The sequence below is a fragment of the Gasterosteus aculeatus genome, chromosome 17 (assembly GCF_964276395.1).
Source record: "Gasterosteus aculeatus chromosome 17, fGasAcu3.hap1.1, whole genome shotgun sequence".
In the NCBI taxonomy this organism is placed as follows: domain Eukaryota; kingdom Metazoa; phylum Chordata; class Actinopteri; order Perciformes; family Gasterosteidae; genus Gasterosteus; species Gasterosteus aculeatus.
The window spans coordinates 2,185,935-2,202,101 of NC_135705.1; the positions used below are offsets into that span (position 1 = coordinate 2,185,935).

Here is a 16,167-nt window from a genome sequence, read left to right on the forward strand (position 1 = left end):
TAGGGGGATTAATTGGCAGAAAGGGCATACGGTGTTCATTACTAAGTAAACAACATAATCCATTGGCTGTTTATAGGAAGTATAATATGAGGTGATAAGTATCTTATAAGGCATAAGGGGCGTGTTTTCGTGATGTCATAATGAGCCGCTAATATCAACCTTTATATCTATGATATCAACCACATGAGCGGTTCTTCTTCAGGAGGTCGCCCACGTCGCTACGGTGGCCCGCAGCGGACAAACCAAACTCCTAATTGAGAACCGTTAGTTCTCTAAAAAGAGCTTTGTGATCACTTTTACGCTTCAATCAGCTACCGAGCAACGAGGTCATTAATTTGCAGTCCAGTTTATGTCCACCTGATGAATGTAAGTCTGAATATGGCTCTCGCAGCTGTTTTTCGGTACAAATCAACTCTAGAGGGGCATATTGGTCCCTTGCTAATTCCGATTATTATAAGGCTAGTAGCAATATAATGGAGTCTCTCTGTTATATCCCACTGGTTAGCTAAATTCCACCCCCTCTACTTTGGCATGAAGCTAAGACAGAAACCATTATCGCTTTCAGCTCTGTTGCTGTTAGCACCGTTAGCACCGTTAGCTAAGAGCGTTGACTTCAGCCGTCCATGTTGAGAGCCGTGTGGAGGCAATGCTCTTGGTCTCAGTCTTTCAAAGGAAGCATTTGTTTTGCATTTTATCAAAATGAATCAAGCAACAGAATTCTCTTATTATTCCAACATAACATGATTTATAGAGTACAACCTACCCACTGCCCACTCGTAAGCTGATTTGTGTCTTTTAAGCGTGTAAAGAACTGGATACAATGACCAGTTCTTTCCTTTTAAAGTGGTTCTGTGGTGCACAAAGCAAATAAAGTTTGACCTCAGAGTCCAAATCATATTCTGACACTTTAAACATGATGAATGACTCAGACACATCTATTGGAAAGACAACCGCTTGCTGTATGCTAACAACCCCCAGCAGTGACATGAATGTGATATACGTCTAGAGACAAAGTGTAAATATTTGATGAACTTTAAGGGTTTTGAAAAGACAACATCAATATTTCTTTGTTCATCAGACAATCAGGAATTGTGTCGGTTCAGAGGCTCAGTATTCACTCTTAATTTATATTAAATTAAACCAGTAATGAATTGACTTCATACAATATGGAAATTCCTGTCTGAACCTTTATTTGACACATAATGTCCAACTGTTAAATTTACCTTATTCCTAATGACAAGACTCTGACATTTTGTGTTAATCCTTTTATATATTTTTAGTCTACAAAGTGGAGCTTTTTTCCTGATGGTGGCGCTAGAGGAACATCTTTTGGGAGACAAGAATATTCAAATTTGACAGTACAGATCTCCTGGTATTGGAAAAACATTTCAATTTATTTTATTTTGTATAGCCCAAAATGTCAAATTACTAATTTGCCTCAGACGGCTTTACGGTCTGTACACATGCCACATCCTCTGTCCCGAAAAGCCCGGGATGGACAGACTTCAATGGATGTCATGTGTACAGATGAAAACATCAACTCTAAATCAGATTATAAACTGGCATGCTCACATTAGTAGAATCCTCAAAAAGGCAGCTGGGTAATAAATAATCCATTCTTTACTTGCAGTACAACCACATTGGGATAAAGTTAACATAAAATAACGTATTGCACATTTGTGTGAACGTATCAATAAGTACAAATGATTCAATCTGACAATCTTAAACAAATGTGCAACTATTTCTGTTGTTCTGGGCATCCCTCTTTTATTGTTATTTTTTATTCTTTTATGGAAATAAGACCGTTAATTCTTGGTTCACAGTGGTTTTATCCTCCCAATCGCTATTTTAGTTGTATTTATGTATTATCCAAATATAGGCTACACAATCACAGACATTAAGATCACACGCTGTCTTTCTTTTAATTGGTATTTTAACTAATAATAATCTCTTAATGGCCTCCTCCTGCATCACCTGCGGACGCCGCCCTGCCGGCCGTAGAGGTCGTACTCCCGGTACATGACGTAGTCCTTCAGTCGCCCTGGCAACGGCACGAAGCTCATGAAGACAGGGGATCGTAGACGGAGGCGACCGAGACAACGACGGATTCGCAGACGACAGAGATGCTGCAGGGGGCGAGCGTTTTCTGGGGAGGAGGAGGAGGAAACGTTGACCACCGAATGTGTGTAAGTCTACGAGGGAGGAGTGGGGGGGGTAATAAAATATGATTTAATTCAACCTTGCAGCCTGCAGATGTCGGGCCACTGCCGCTGCTCCATCACGGCCGCCTTCAGCTTGGAGCACAGGGGCACGTGGTCCAGGTAGTCCAGCATGACGCGGACCAGCTGACCAGAGAGGTCCTTCAGCCAGCGGACGGTGATCACCTCGCAGAACTGCACTGACGGAGGTTCAACAGGACACTTTTCAGTGTGAATGAGCCGCACAACACGCAGGTCAATCCACACCATTCATCACGCATGCTGATATGACTGAATGATTCAAAGTATTACAACTACAGGATTAATACGTCATGCAGCTCAATACATGCAGGGAATTGGCATGGATTTATTTACATTTCTATCTGAACTGCGTTGAAAAAAGTAATTGTTTCCAGAGGATGAATCTGAATAACTTTGGAGATCTTTTAGTGACATCGGCAGAGCCATTGACATTTTATGGACAGTTAGGGAAACAGGAAGTGGTATTATTTTTCTTTTTCTTCATTTTAGTTTCATTTCAGCTAACGAGCTCCAGCATGTGGCCCCTCCCCCCTCTGATGACCTGTGCTCGTTACCATTGTGTCTTTGATCACAGAGTTGCTCCATCCCTCGTAGTCTTCAGGGACGTGGGAGCCGTTGCCGTAGGGACAGTCAAAACAGCGCTCCACATCGTAACCATAGTTACACAGCATCCTGAGGACCACCTGACACACACACACACAGGCCGGATTCAACACCGCAACCAAAATGAGACAACTGTACTCAGGGAAAGTAAAAGCAACAGTTCACCTCGTCTTTGAGAGCGTACTGCAGCGCCGATGGGAAGTGCGTCGTGTTTATTCTGCAGTAATAGTTGACGTTGGCTCCAAACCTCAGCAACAGGTTGATCAGCTCGTAGTTGCCCACACGCAGTGAGATCTTAAAGACACAGTCCCTGGATCAGCTGCAGGTCATCATGGACAAACAACAGCGTATCCAAGCCGCCAAGAATCGATTAGCGAATAACAGGCTAAGGATTTCCCGCCTGCGTCCAGTCTTTATGCTAAGCTAAGCTAACCACATTCTGACTTCAGCTGGACCAGCTCTGAACTTCACACATACATGAGATCGATCTCCTCATCGCACTCACAGAAAGTCTTTGTATATTGTGTTTATATCTCGCAGGTACCTGCAGACATTTGATGGGGTCCTGGTTGGCCATGGCTCCGGCCTCCAGCAGCAGTTTGGCCGACGGGACGTCGTTATTTAAGACTGCGAAGAAGAGCGCCGACTTCCTTTCGTCGTCATAGCTCCGCTGGACCCAGGGATGGAGCATGTAGTTGGGGTCATAACCTGCGTCCAGCAAGGCCTGATGGGAGTTGTGGAGGAGGGACTATTAAGCTGTTGTGTGCTTAACAGACAGTATAGAGCACTAAGTCCAACATAATAGATTAAACAGTAGTTAAGTGAATGTAATATCCCCCCCCTCACACACACACCTTGATGCAGTCCGGGTGTCCTCCTGCAGCAGCAGAGTGCAGAGGACTTATTCCGCTGTCCTCAACTTCGGCCTTAGAAGTGACGGGAATCAGCAGCTTTAGAGCTCTGAGACACACACACACACACACACACACACACACACACGATGAGGATGTTGCTCCTCACAGAATGAATGACTCGTGAAACTAGCTTTAAGTCAACATGTACTGCAGGTGTCCCCGGTGGGCCACGCGGTGGAGCGGCAGGTGTCCCGTCTGTTTCGCCACGTTGGCGTCGGCGCCAAAATCCAGCAGCAGACCGACGACCTCTGGATCTCCTGAGGAAGACGCCTCGTACAAGATGGAGGCCTCGTCCTGCGCCTGGGACAGGACGTCTGCTCCTGCAGGACGAACAAGAGGTGACTTCTGACTAAATATAGAAACAAACAAACTGCACAAACTAAATACTATTATATTATTTTGATGTAAAGGGGAATCTGAAGACATTTTTCTTTTTTTTAAAGGGAAAAATGTCCATCTGAACGTTTTTCATGTTAACGTAAGTAAGTAGGTAACGCAGCGGAGACCCCCCCCCTCGCACCTCTCCTCAGCAGCATCTCCACCACTTCACGCCGTCCCGCCTGAGCCGCCAGCGCCAGCGGCGTGAGGCCGTCGCGGCTCCGAGGGTCCGTCAGCGCTCCGGCCTCCAGCAGCAGGCTCACCAGCTCCGTCTTACCCAGCCGCGCGGCCTCGTGGAGGGGGCCGCGCCCGCGGCCGCCCCCCCGGTTCACGCCGGAGCCCCGCTGGAGCAGCAGCTTCGTCAGGTCAGCTCGGCCCGAGCGGATCGCTGGAGAGGAAGACGTCCAACGCGACGACATTAGAGCTGATGACGAGGAGCTACATGTTATTTGTATGTTTATTTTGCAAACAAACGTAAACTACAGAGGTTATAAACTACTAGTATCACCAATTTCATTAAGTTGAATGGCAACTATTCTGATAATTCTTATTTCATTAATAGAAAAAAAATTCTGCACATTAATTCATAATTAAAATTAAAATGAGCTCCGGCTGTAACAGTAAAATAATTGACATAAACTGTCTGCAGCTCCTCTCGGTGGTGCGTCAGTATCTAATGTAACAGCATTTATTTATTTTAACCAGGGAGTCCTGAGTGAAGGAACGTGTGCTTTGGGAGAAGACCTACCCAGGAGCAGCGGCGTGTCCTGGTCCTGGTCTTCGCTGTCCGCCTCGGCGCCGCGTTGAAGGAGGAACGAGGCGTTCTCCATCAGACCTCCTTCTACCGCCAGGTGCAGAGGAGTCTGACCACGGCGAGTGCGACTCTCCAGGGAGCCGCAGCCCGAGCCTGGGGGACACGACGGCGTTGGAGCTCCCGTCTCGTGCGGCGGTGTGGTGGCGCACGAGACGGGCAGAGTACGAACCTTTGAGCGTGAGCTCCAGGACGGTCTGGTTGGTCTGAGCCGCCGCTTCGTGGAGAGGAGTCCAACCCCGGCCGTCCGCCCGGGAAAACTCCTCCCTGCGTCGGAGGAGGAGATCCTTCAAGAGCTTCTCGTCACCTGGAGGGTCACGAGTCCCTTTTTAGATTTTATTTAAGAATAACCAACACAGAAGAAATGAATATGGTTTGATTTTTTATTAATAAAATAAAGAAAAAATATGGGTCACATCCAAGGGGGAATGCCATTGGGAAACAAAGCAAAAAAGAATAGGAAAGATGTTTTCTATTTGTTGTTTCAGATTTTACTTCAGGAAAACAGAACGAGTGTCTCCGAAAGCCAAAGTTTAAGCTTCAATCACAGGATGGAGAACATTTGACAGAAGCCATCAGAAACTAGAAAAGGAATCCATTGAAACACTATGAAACGTGCCAGGAAAATGATCTACAGATCTCTCAATGTGCGGTTTGATTTGTGTTCTTTTAGAGTAGACTCACCTTGTCTTATGGCGCTGAAGGTCGGGCTGCTGTCTGCACTCTCCGGCCCGCAGCTGTGAGCCAACGAGAAGATCCATCAACACAAACTAACAGAGTTCTGTGGAGCTCATCAGGAAAAGTTTTACCTGGTGGGAAGAATATTGGTTCAAAAAGGCAACTGACTGACATGTGAGACGGACATTTCAGATCAAACAAGTATTTCACCACTGGAAAGTTGTTCCCTTCATTAAAGTAAGATGTTTAAATTACTGGTATACAACCAGAGAATAAGGGCTGTGGTTATTCCCTTTAGGGTGAAAGGTGGAAAACCTACAACACCCAGAATGCACTGGGCTCGTTGCAGCCGCTGAGTGGACAAAAGCTCTATTCAAAATCACATTACAAAATAACGTTAAAGAAAGAAATGTGTCTAAAGTAGATCAAAAAGGATAAATAAAAATAAAAAACATTCCTGTTTTAAGTAACTAATTTGAGGTTGAATGGAAAAGTTTTACAAACGGTTGACATTCAGGCAGAAAACATTCACTAGACGTAATATTGTTAAACTTGAGGAAACAGGACAGTGAAGGAATGGGGGGGAAATGTTCATGACCTTGGTTTCTGAGCCTCCTTCTGTTTGTTGCTCTCGAGAAGACTCTGTTCAATCATGTACTGAGTCGCCGGGTCCTCGTCTTCATCCTCTTCGCCCTCCTGAAGCCCAAATCGCTCAGACTCCATGAACACGGCCGTCCTCTTCAAAACTGCTTATTTAGCTTTTAAATGAATGCACATCGGTACAAGTTCTTCTGCACCGAACTGGCAAAAGACGCTTGTGAGTTAAAGATATGATTCAGTCCCTCGAGCACCTAGTGTACTATATTTAATGATCAGTCATACTCGTTCAGTCACACCATTATCTGGACGCAGCGTTTTACCTTGTTTTTCGATCCTTCTTCAAGTCCTTGCAGCTTATAAGAGTCTGTTCTTGTTGTGGAGGGAGGGGGGGGGGGGCGGCAGAGGGGTCTCTGACCCGTCACTGAAACCAGAGCTTCATACGTCCGCGAGGGTTCAGAATGAATCCATGGTCCAGTGTTTTAACAGTAGAGTCACGCTCCAGATATTCATTGGGATTTGAGGAATGTCAAAGTGTTGATATTCTGCTGGCAAAGATAATGAGTTTGTTCCACGTTTCAGCTGTTTGGCTGCAGCACGCTGGCTGAGAGGAGAAAGACGATCTGATACCACCAACTATATTTACCTCCTGAGGAGTCTATGAAGTGAAGTGATCAGCAGATAGTCAGGGTGACACTTCAGGGCCGGACAACTGAGTGAATCGGATTCATAGACAACTACTCAGAAATATTCAGTTGTGTTTTTTTTTATAAAATTACCTTTAAAGTATACCAAGAAGTCTTAAAACTACCTTCTGAAAGACTGCTACACAAAAGAAAAAAATCCCAGTGGGGGCCGAGGCTCTCTGATCGAAGGTTTGATCCCCAGCACGTCCACACGTGTGAAAGGGTCTTTGTTGCAATTTGTATTAATGTGCACGTGAGGAAAGTTGTAAAATGCTTTCAATGAAGTTACACTCCTTTTAAATAAAAGACAAATTTGTTTTCAGGAAAGACGTCAAACGAGTTTCAGCCTTCAGGGCGGTTTGACAGGATTCTTTTGTCATCCCAGACAAAGTAAAACAACCCATTTTTAGGAAAGTCACACAAAACCTCAGCCTGATAGATTACAGACCTACAAACAATCCGTCACACGATTGGGTGCCTGTAAATTGAAGCTTCCATACATTTTCATGCTTTGTTAAGTGTTCTAAAAGCATTGTTCGTAGGTGACCGATAATGAAAGAACAACCCGAGACAAACTGACCGTAATTGAAAATGTGTTTATTTAATTCTCTGTCTGAGCCGTCTATGACCTTGGTCTCTCCTTCTTGCCTTTGTACAGAGCCAGCAGGGACACGTTGGCCACCTTAACCACCTTAAAACGAACTCCGGGAATATCACCAACGGCGTGACCTTTACGCCCGAATCCTGCCACCAGAACCTCATCGTTCTCCTGCAGGGGACGGAGAAGGAGGGCGGTTAGTAAAATACACAATATGTAGATTAGCTGAAGGCGGAATTAAATAAGCACACACGTCACTTTTACTCAGCTGAGGTTTTCTGCTCCAGATTCTGCACAAATGCTTGTCCTGTTGTTGCTATCTGAGGATATATACAGGGCAGGAATTTACCTCGATGAAGTTGAGGCAACCGTCGTTGGGGACGAAGGCGGTGATCTTCTTGCCGTTCTTGATGAGCTGAACTCTCACACACTTCCTGATGGCAGAGTTGGGCTGCTTAGCCTCAACGCCACTGGAGACGGGGAAGAAATGCTCTTTAACTTGTGAGAAACATTGGGTAAAAATATGTATGCAATACAATTATCAACTATGTAGCTGTGGCTCCAGTAGCAGCGAAGGAGGGAAAGACGGACGTTTTACTCGTCCTACATTGTCGACTGAGAAAAAAATCCACAGAAATTTCAAACCTCGACTGACATTTTGAATGAACCTTTTTGATACTTTTGACTTGGTGTGGCAAACATGTAAAATGACGTTGTTGTCCATGTCATCGGCTACCTCTCGATTCTAAGGTATTTACAGCCCTGCGAGTACTCACACTTTCTCAAGGACGATGCCCTTGGCGTGGGAAGCTCCTCCGAAGGGGTTGGCCTTCAGGGCTGTGCCCAGATGGGCCTTCTTGTACTGTTTATCGTGCCATTTCTGCTCACGACGGTGATTTCGGAGCTTTCTGGCTGTGCGCAGACCACGGCACTTTCCTGGGAGACAAAGAACAACGAGAAACAATGTTAGCGCCAATGCAACCATGTAGGATTTATGATGATGGCTTCATACATTCAATTGGATTAAAATTCCAAGAACTATGATGTCTGACTCTTAACCGTTTCCACGCTTGAATTAGAACACAATTAAGGCAAGTTAGCTGTAATTAAAACAGGTCCTTTCCTTTCTTGGGACTCTGGCGTCAGTACAGATGCTTTTAAACACAAAGAAATGATCAGATGAGTGATGTGTGTGTTACAAATACAGCATTAGCGTCGCTTGAAAACGTCTCTAATTAGTGCCAGATCAAGTCAAACGCCTCGAATGTGATATTTACTGTGCATCGGCATCGGCGGGAAGTTTAATGCAGTTGACTTTGCGTTTTTGCGATTGAGCGAACATTAACAAAAACACAATCGCACTATTTTCTCTGCCACAATTGATCGACACATGAACGAAGCCTTTCGCCATCAGCTAAGAACGTCGTTAGCATGAGGCTAACCTGTTTAAAGAGTTATACGTAATCATTTAGGATAATACGTTACTATCTTATTTCGTGGTTTAACCAACGCACCAAAGTTTATAGCACCAACAATGTATGTTACAAACAGGACGTATGCTATGCTAACCATGCTAACTCGCAGCTCAGATGCGTTATGGCCGCTCCACGTTGCGGGAAGAGAGAACCGTAAAACGGTCCGTTTTTTATTCATCCTATGAATTTATTCCACCACAAATACCTCGGAAGGAGTTTATAAGAGATTCAAATTCGATATAGGCGTAAAAAATCCCAGCAGGGAACAGAGTAATTGGACATTTGGAGTAAAGTCAAAGCCGTACCCATGATTGCAGATGCGAGCCTGGGAAGGAAAGGAAGGTCCCAAGATGCACCGCGGCAATGTCTAGTGTGAGGACCCTGACGGGAGTGGCTGCAGGGGATGCCTGACCTAAATTATCACTCAAGGTGAAGAATACGTACCATCATATATTCTCTCTTATGCATCCATGGGTAAAACAATTTATTGTATCCTTTATTTTTCAAACGGAACAAATCATTTAAATGCTTTTGTTACTACACTGTGGTATATGAGGACTTCAATACATGTCCAAACGTTTCAGCTTTGTTTGCTTTTTCGTCTTGCTTGAATTTAGATTTGTAGGTTATTTAACATTTTATAGGTTAATTACTTGGTTATTGTAGATTCAAAATCTGTTGTTTGAAAGTTGTTGTCTATTTGAGAGATGAAATAATCCGAAGATATATTGGTGTTCAGTTTATATAGCTACTGAACAATATTTAAATAGATGTCCTCACACAAAGCACGATGTAGACTCTTAGGAAGTAATATTAGTTCATATCAGCATAAAAATCTACCAAAAATAAACAAAACCTCATCATTATACTGAGTAGCTCGTTTCAGACATGTGTTACGTGATAATGTGTTCATGACTTATAATTCACTTAGCTGTTTAAGGGGGAGCTGTATGAATTACTTTATGTAGTCCTTGGTTGACTGTCATACAGGTGGACTAAAATGTACAATATTTACGCTTAAAAGGCTGCTACGGTACGAGTAATTAATCGTTAATCACAGCGCTTAGTAGATATAAATAGTTATATTTCACCATCGGTCAAGTCTTGTTTCCCTGCAGCACAGAATTACCTTTTCAACCGCAGGAATATTCAGGCCAGCAGTCTTTCCCTTTATTCTCAATCATTGGATGACCCACAAACTGCTGAGATGAACTGTATCTTGTCTGAGCTCCGTCCTGATTGGCGGATTCATCCGTCTGTCTCAGGGGAGGGTGGGCTTAAAGACGGTGGTGCTGGTTAAAGTAGATTACCAGGGGGAGAGACGGGGGAGAGTGTGTGCTGGCATCCCACTCTGGTTACCACAGCGATGGCTTCACGGTGCTGCATCCTCCTCCTCTTCCTCTCTCTCCTTCTCCTCCATCTCGGACCGTCCTCATGCCTCGACCGGCCGGTTGCCGACAGGTCAGTGAAGCGGCGCAGAAACAGAGCAGGAGATTGTGTTTTACCTTGATGCTTGTTGATGGTGACGCTCTAATCTTTGAGTCACGGATGCGGTCGGCTCAAAGCTTACTGAATGCTTTGCCCCTGTGAGCCCATTAGGAGTTTCATTCCTTCTATTTCCTTCAAGCTGCATTTGTATTCGGTTATTTGGGGACAGAAGAGCGATATGAAAACCCTCCAATCTGAGAGAGATTATGGCAAACAATTACTTTCTCATCCAGCAGACGTGAGCATTCCGCTGGAGTTTTCTCCCTGATGAATCTAAATATCCACTCTCTGTTTTAGTTCTGTTTTTTGCTATCTATAAACTCCCGTCTCGAATTGAAGTACCCTAAACTGCTAAATTGTGTCCACGGTGTAACCTCTACCTCTGTCTGTCTGCTGTTTGGCTGTGAGCAGAAGGGTAAACTAAACTATAAACATGGCTTCAAATAACTTTCATGCAGGTGTTTGTGTTCTCTGTAAAAAACCTGAATTTCCATTTTAATTAACTGTGGCAGTGTTAAAGTTACTTTCTAATAAAGTGATCTTAACTCATTTACCAAAACCATGACTTTGTAGCAGAAAGCAAGAATCTTACAAACGTTGGACCTGAAATGAATCCGTATGTTTCAGGCTTTTGCAGAATTGTTCAGTTCACACTTTGTTTGAGGGGAACACAGATGAGTGTCTTTGTCTGCTGGATGTGCATGAAGGTGTCGGTTTGCCATTTATTATGGTGGGCCGCTGCAGATTGTAAAAGGAGAGAGAAACTGCAAAATCTCCCTTTGGCCAAAAGCCACCGCATCCTTTATTTGTGTGTGTGTGTGTGTGTGTGTGTGTGTGTGATTACATAATCCGTGCAATCCCACAATCCACCGTCCCGCTCTGAGTAAACAGGAGCTAAACCTTTTTTTTGGCTGCGAGTGAGTCGGCGGGATTTGTCTTCTTTATCTGCCTCTTGTTGTGAACAAAGCACGTTTCTGCGTCCACTGAGAGGCAGAACCGGCTCGCTCACATCCCAATGTTTGATCGGGCTACATTATTATCAAGAAAGCTCTTATCTTGTCTTGGTACACAAACTACGGTGACAAAAAGGATACCGAAAGTATTATTTGGGTTTAAATGTGTTGTGTGTGGTGATGTTGACCTGCTGCAGCAGATACTTTTTGTTGTAAAACATAACACCAACCAAATTACCCTTTTAAAGAAGCCAAAAATCCAAATTAAGTGCGTATCCATAGCAACGGAGCGCGGCATTTTCTCCACACATGTTGGCATAATATTTATCAGCAGTTTTAAAATGGATGTTAATAATATAGGTCAGTAAACTGATAATAAATCTCAGCACGTTGTTGTTCTACTTTTCGAGTGTGTCTCTGTAATCCGAGTGAGAGCGGGGCCTCTCGCCGACATCGCTGTTCCAGGATAAATATTCTGGTATTTTAACCACTAATCCACCAGGTAGATAACTGGGTCACTCGACCAACAAGATGCATTCTGGGTAGTCAAAACCTCACAGGTCCGTCTGGTGATCATCCTCCCTCCTTTGTTCCCAAACTGCATGATTTATTAGGGTGGTTTTACATGTTGCTGTCAAATTAATTCTAGTTAAAATATTAGTAAAAACAGAATAAATAAAGATTACAACATTTATATTCAAACGATTGTCACACACACCATCAGAACCAACATTTTGTGCCGGATACGATCGTATTTAAATATGAGAATCAAGCAATTAAAACAGGACGCTGGGTTGAATTAAACATGAGAAAAGTAAACTAAATAATAAACATTATTTTATGCTGCTTTTGTTCACAGTGCTGCTGTCTCTCCACAGCGTGGTGAGTATCATTTATCAATATCCTTTCAGTAATGTAACACAGTTGAGTCCTAAACGATAAATAAAGCAGAGATTTGCCCAACTGCTAAATGACCCTTAGAAACAACTACAGAGGCCTAAACAAAAGAAAGTGTAACAGCGGGAAATCAGCAGGGGAGCAGAAAAAAATAGATCCTGTCTGGTTTCCAAAAAGATGAAAGAAAGAATAAATCCAAAGACTGATGAATATAAATGGCTGCTTTAACTGCTGTCGTCAGGGGCGACCTGGTGTCTCCAAAGCATCAACTTTTCAGAAAACTACGAACAAAAGTATTTGTGTTTTGACCACAAATATGAATAAATACATGTACACACATACATGTATTTAGAGATGTTCCGTTGCCCACGAGGCTTTGAAGTGATGCTGTAGGTGGATCCATTTGTGGAATGACATCATTCACCCTGTCATTGTCCCTGCAGGTGAAGAGACGGCACATGCTGATGGAGGGAAATGGGCGGAGGAGCAAACGTTGAGACAACTGCAGGTAAACTCAGAGGACAGCGTCTCTCTCAAGTAGAAGTATTGGTACTTTGTCTCTCAACACTGTCAGAGAGGACAGTGTCAGTCAGCGTCTCGTGAAATGTCCTTTTCAGAAACACACTGTAGGACAAGCTGATTTTAAGGTATTCCTTCTCTTCCTCTGTCCTCACGTCCCCACCTTCAGTCGCCAGATGTGTCCCAGAGGAAGCTACTTCAGACGTCGGGAGTCGCGGTTCCCTTCCCCCCCCTAAAGGTGACGCCGTACCAGCTACACGCAGAGACATTACCAGACTATATACGCAGTCAACACAGGTGTTGTCCTGTGACTCTGTCGTCTCTCCGTCCCCCAGGTGTTGTCCTGTGACTCTGTTGTCTCTCCGTCCCCCAGGTGTTGTCCTGTGACTCTGTCGTCTCTCCGTCCACCAGGTGTTGTCCTGTGACTCTGTCGTCTCTCCGTCCCCCAGGTGTTGTCCTGTGACTCTGTCGTCTCTCCGTCCCCCAGGTGTTGTCCTGTGACTCTGTCGTCTCTCCGTCCCCCAGGTGTTGTCCTGTGACTCTGTCGTCTCTCCGTCCCCCAGGTGTTGTCCTGTGACTCTGTCGTCTCTCCGTCCCCCAGGTGTTGTCCTGTGACTCTGTTGTCTCTCCGTCCCCCAGGTGTTGTCCTGTGACTCTGTTGTCTCTCCGTCTCCCAGGTGTTGTCCTGTGACTCTGTTGTCTCTCCGTCCACCAGGTGTTGTCCTGTGACTCTGTTGTCTCTCAGTCTCCCAGGTGTTGTCCTGTGACTCTGTTGTCTCTCCGTCTCCCAGGTGTTGTCCTGTGACTCTGTTGTCTCTCCGTCCCCCAGGTGTTGTCCTGTGACTCTGTCGTCTCTCCGTCCCCCAGGTGTTGTCCTGTGACTCTGTTGTCTCTCCGTCCACCAGGTGTTGTCCTGTGACTCTGTTGTCTCTCAGTCTCCCAGGTGTTGTCCTGTGACTCTGTTGTCTCTCCGTCTCCCAGGTGTTGTCCTGTGACTCTGTTGTCTCTCCGTCTCCCAGGTGTTGTCCTGTGACTCTGTTGTCTCTCCGTCCACCAGGTGTTGTCCTGTGACTCTGTTGTCTCTCCGTCCACCAGGTGTTGTCCTGTGACTCTGTTGTCTCTCCGTCCCCCAGGTGTTGTCCTGTGACTCTGTTGTCTCTCAGTCTCCCAGGTGTTGTCCTGTGACTCTGTTGTCTCTCCGTCTCCCAGGTGTTGTCCTGTGACTCTGTTGTCTCTCCGTCTCCCAGGTGTTGTCCTGTGACTCTGTTGTCTCTCCGTCTCCCAGGTGTTGTCCTGTGACTCTGTTGTCTCTCCGTCCACCAGGTGTTGTCCTGTGACTCTGTTGTCTCTCCGTCCACCAGGTGTTGTCCTGTGACTCTGTTGTCTCTCCGTCCCCCAGGTGTTGTCTGACGGGAAGCCGTGCGTCCTGTTCCAGGCCAGGAAGCTGTCTCTCCGCTATGAGAAGCAGAAGCAGCTGGACCTGACGGAGAGAACCTTCTCTCCTCAGAAACCTGTGGACACCAGCCAGTCTGTCTGCAGCAGGGACAAGGCCACGTACGTGCGCCTGTCTGTCTGATCCACACACACACACACACACACACACACACACACACACACACACCCCTGTAAAAGAGTCAGAAAACATGTTCCTGTACTTTAAATATTCAAATGCACAACAGTAAGATAATAGTCCAGTTCAAGAATAGTGAAAATAAAAACTCCAGTAAATAGGCCCAAAGGGACGTCAGCTGGTACTTATGTCCTGCTGCTTCTGTCTGTCTGTCTGTCTGTCTGTCTTCACCAGGCTGATCATGAGGTTTGGAGACGTGGAGGATTTGAGAGCCCTGTCAATCAGGTCAGTCATACCGTCTGCACTTAACGCCACGTTAAAGACAGTTCTTCTTAATGTCCACGTGCAAAGGTGCCCGATAGGAACCTTTTAAACAAAAAAATGTTTACGTCAAGTGTTTGACTTTCATCTTCGTAGACCTACATTGTGTGCATTCGTGTTCTCCAGCTCGGATTCTTCTCCGTTGTTGGCTCACTGTTGGGTTTCTTAGTGCATCTCCACCTCCTGTAGGTCAATGGAACAATACGACACCATTGGCACAAAGAAAAAAGGGGATGGCACTCATCACCAATCTGCTCACAGCGCTCCTGGAGTTCAAAACCCCGTTGAGACCTCTGAATGCCTCCTGTTGTTGTCAGGCTGCGGCTGTCCAACACGTTCTACGAGTCCTCGGGTCAGTGGTGGTTCTCGGTGGACAGCGTGTCTCTGCGCTACAACACCTCAGAGGAGGCCGTGTTCAACGCCAGCGACGTGTACGCCCCCGCCTCCTCCTCCTACCACTGCCTGCACGTCAGCAGCCTGCAGCGCTACAGCGCCCTGCTGCTGCCCAGCAGCGAGCCCGCCCGCCGCTGGACCGTCACCTTCACCAACTTTCAGGTACCCGTCCCGGTTAGAGACAGATGTTTCCATCTGAAGTTAATGAAGTAAGCGAAACGGCTTTAAAGAGAGCGAATGTTGGATTAGATTCAGATGTATTCGATTCATTCCACTGTATTCTGACGATCAACTTCTGGACCGTCACACTATTTATCGTCTTGATGATCTCGAATACGTCCCTGTTCCCTCTTCAGATTCAGGCGTTCAACGTCACCGCCGGTAAGTTTTCCCCCGCGAGCGTCTGCGCCACCTTCATGACGCCGGCCATCCTGATGGGCCTGGTCACTTCCCTCATCCTGCTGCTGGTCCTGGCCTACGCCCTGCACATGGTGGTGCACCTGAAACACATCGAGCATGAGGACGAACACAAGGCCGACGTCTACTACCCCCAGAGCCCCCAACAGCCCGAACACTGCTGTGTGGAAAACGCAGCGGAGAAGAACGTGCTGTAGAGCAGCCAGGAGCGCAATGGAGAGAGAGAAAGAGACACAGCTGATTGGATGCTGTCAACTGACATCAAACCTCTCGTGGGATTATACAGTTTAACCTCAGGAGTAGATTTTTTTTAAATACATGTATATTTCTAGTGTTTTTTTTTAAATATCCTATTAGTGAAATTATGCATTTGTCTCAATAACACATTTTATAAAATATATAAATAAAAATGCACGTTTCTTTTGTTCTATTTCCATCTATATTTGTATCGCGTAAATTTGGTACACTCACTCTGACAATGAGGTACAAGCAAAAAAACTCCCACTGCACTAAACACAAAACAAAAGGTTAGTTTGTAACATGCACTCCAATGTCTATCTGCTCTCTCAAAATATAGAGCTAAGAAGGACAGTGTCTTCTGACGACGTCCAACACCGACGAAAGGAGAA

General features: G+C 45.5%; 3 protein-coding genes and 1 long non-coding RNA gene across 10 annotated transcripts; 2 read left to right on the plus strand and 2 right to left on the minus strand.

The window, feature by feature from the left end:
• The first annotated feature begins 34 nt into the window (after nucleotides 1–34).
• LOC120835118 (uncharacterized) lies at nucleotides 35–5,897 on the plus strand. Its single transcript, XR_013453288.1, has 6 exons — nucleotides 35–366; nucleotides 2,002–2,186; nucleotides 2,247–2,453; nucleotides 3,384–4,095; nucleotides 4,201–4,586; nucleotides 4,841–5,897. It is a non-coding gene; the product is annotated as an uncharacterized LOC120835118 (long non-coding RNA).
• On the minus strand, nucleotides 1,368–6,676 carry asb14a (ankyrin repeat and SOCS box containing 14a). Of its 7 annotated transcripts, none has more exons than XM_078092741.1 (13): nucleotides 6,545–6,676; nucleotides 6,223–6,382; nucleotides 5,631–5,683; nucleotides 5,119–5,253; nucleotides 4,884–5,042; nucleotides 4,278–4,523; nucleotides 3,906–4,077; nucleotides 3,698–3,803; nucleotides 3,388–3,567; nucleotides 3,009–3,137; nucleotides 2,795–2,923; nucleotides 2,240–2,393; nucleotides 1,368–2,146 (listed from the first exon to the last, which is right to left on the minus strand). In XM_078092741.1, exons 2-13 carry the CDS (start codon nucleotides 6,345–6,347, stop codon nucleotides 1,971–1,973), a joined length of 1,764 nt encoding a protein of 587 aa, XP_077948867.1. In that variant the 5' UTR covers nucleotides 6,348–6,382; nucleotides 6,545–6,676; the 3' UTR covers nucleotides 1,368–1,970. The 7 variants fall into 7 exon arrangements, with proteins under 7 accessions (XP_077948867.1, XP_077948865.1, XP_077948869.1 ...); XM_078092739.1 differs by having other exon boundaries at nucleotides 4,278–4,559; XM_078092743.1 differs by having other exon boundaries at nucleotides 6,223–6,320; nucleotides 6,545–6,625.
• Nucleotides 6,677–7,483: 807 nt separating this feature from the next.
• Nucleotides 7,484–9,391, minus strand: rps23 (ribosomal protein S23). The gene is made up of 4 exons (XM_040203709.2): nucleotides 9,286–9,391; nucleotides 8,282–8,441; nucleotides 7,855–7,975; nucleotides 7,484–7,676 (listed from the first exon to the last, which is right to left on the minus strand). Exons 1-4 carry the CDS (start codon nucleotides 9,287–9,289, stop codon nucleotides 7,530–7,532), a joined length of 432 nt encoding a protein of 143 aa, XP_040059643.1. The 5' UTR covers nucleotides 9,290–9,391; the 3' UTR covers nucleotides 7,484–7,529.
• Nucleotides 9,392–9,695: 304 nt separating this feature from the next.
• On the plus strand, nucleotides 9,696–15,967 carry atp6ap1la (ATPase H+ transporting accessory protein 1 like a). The gene is made up of 8 exons (XM_078092746.1): nucleotides 9,696–10,441; nucleotides 12,281–12,303; nucleotides 12,762–12,826; nucleotides 13,007–13,075; nucleotides 14,237–14,391; nucleotides 14,642–14,692; nucleotides 15,046–15,283; nucleotides 15,478–15,967. Exons 1-8 carry the CDS (start codon nucleotides 10,347–10,349, stop codon nucleotides 15,733–15,735), a joined length of 954 nt encoding a protein of 317 aa, XP_077948872.1. The 5' UTR covers nucleotides 9,696–10,346; the 3' UTR covers nucleotides 15,736–15,967.
• The last annotated feature ends 200 nt before the right edge of the window (nucleotides 15,968–16,167 follow it).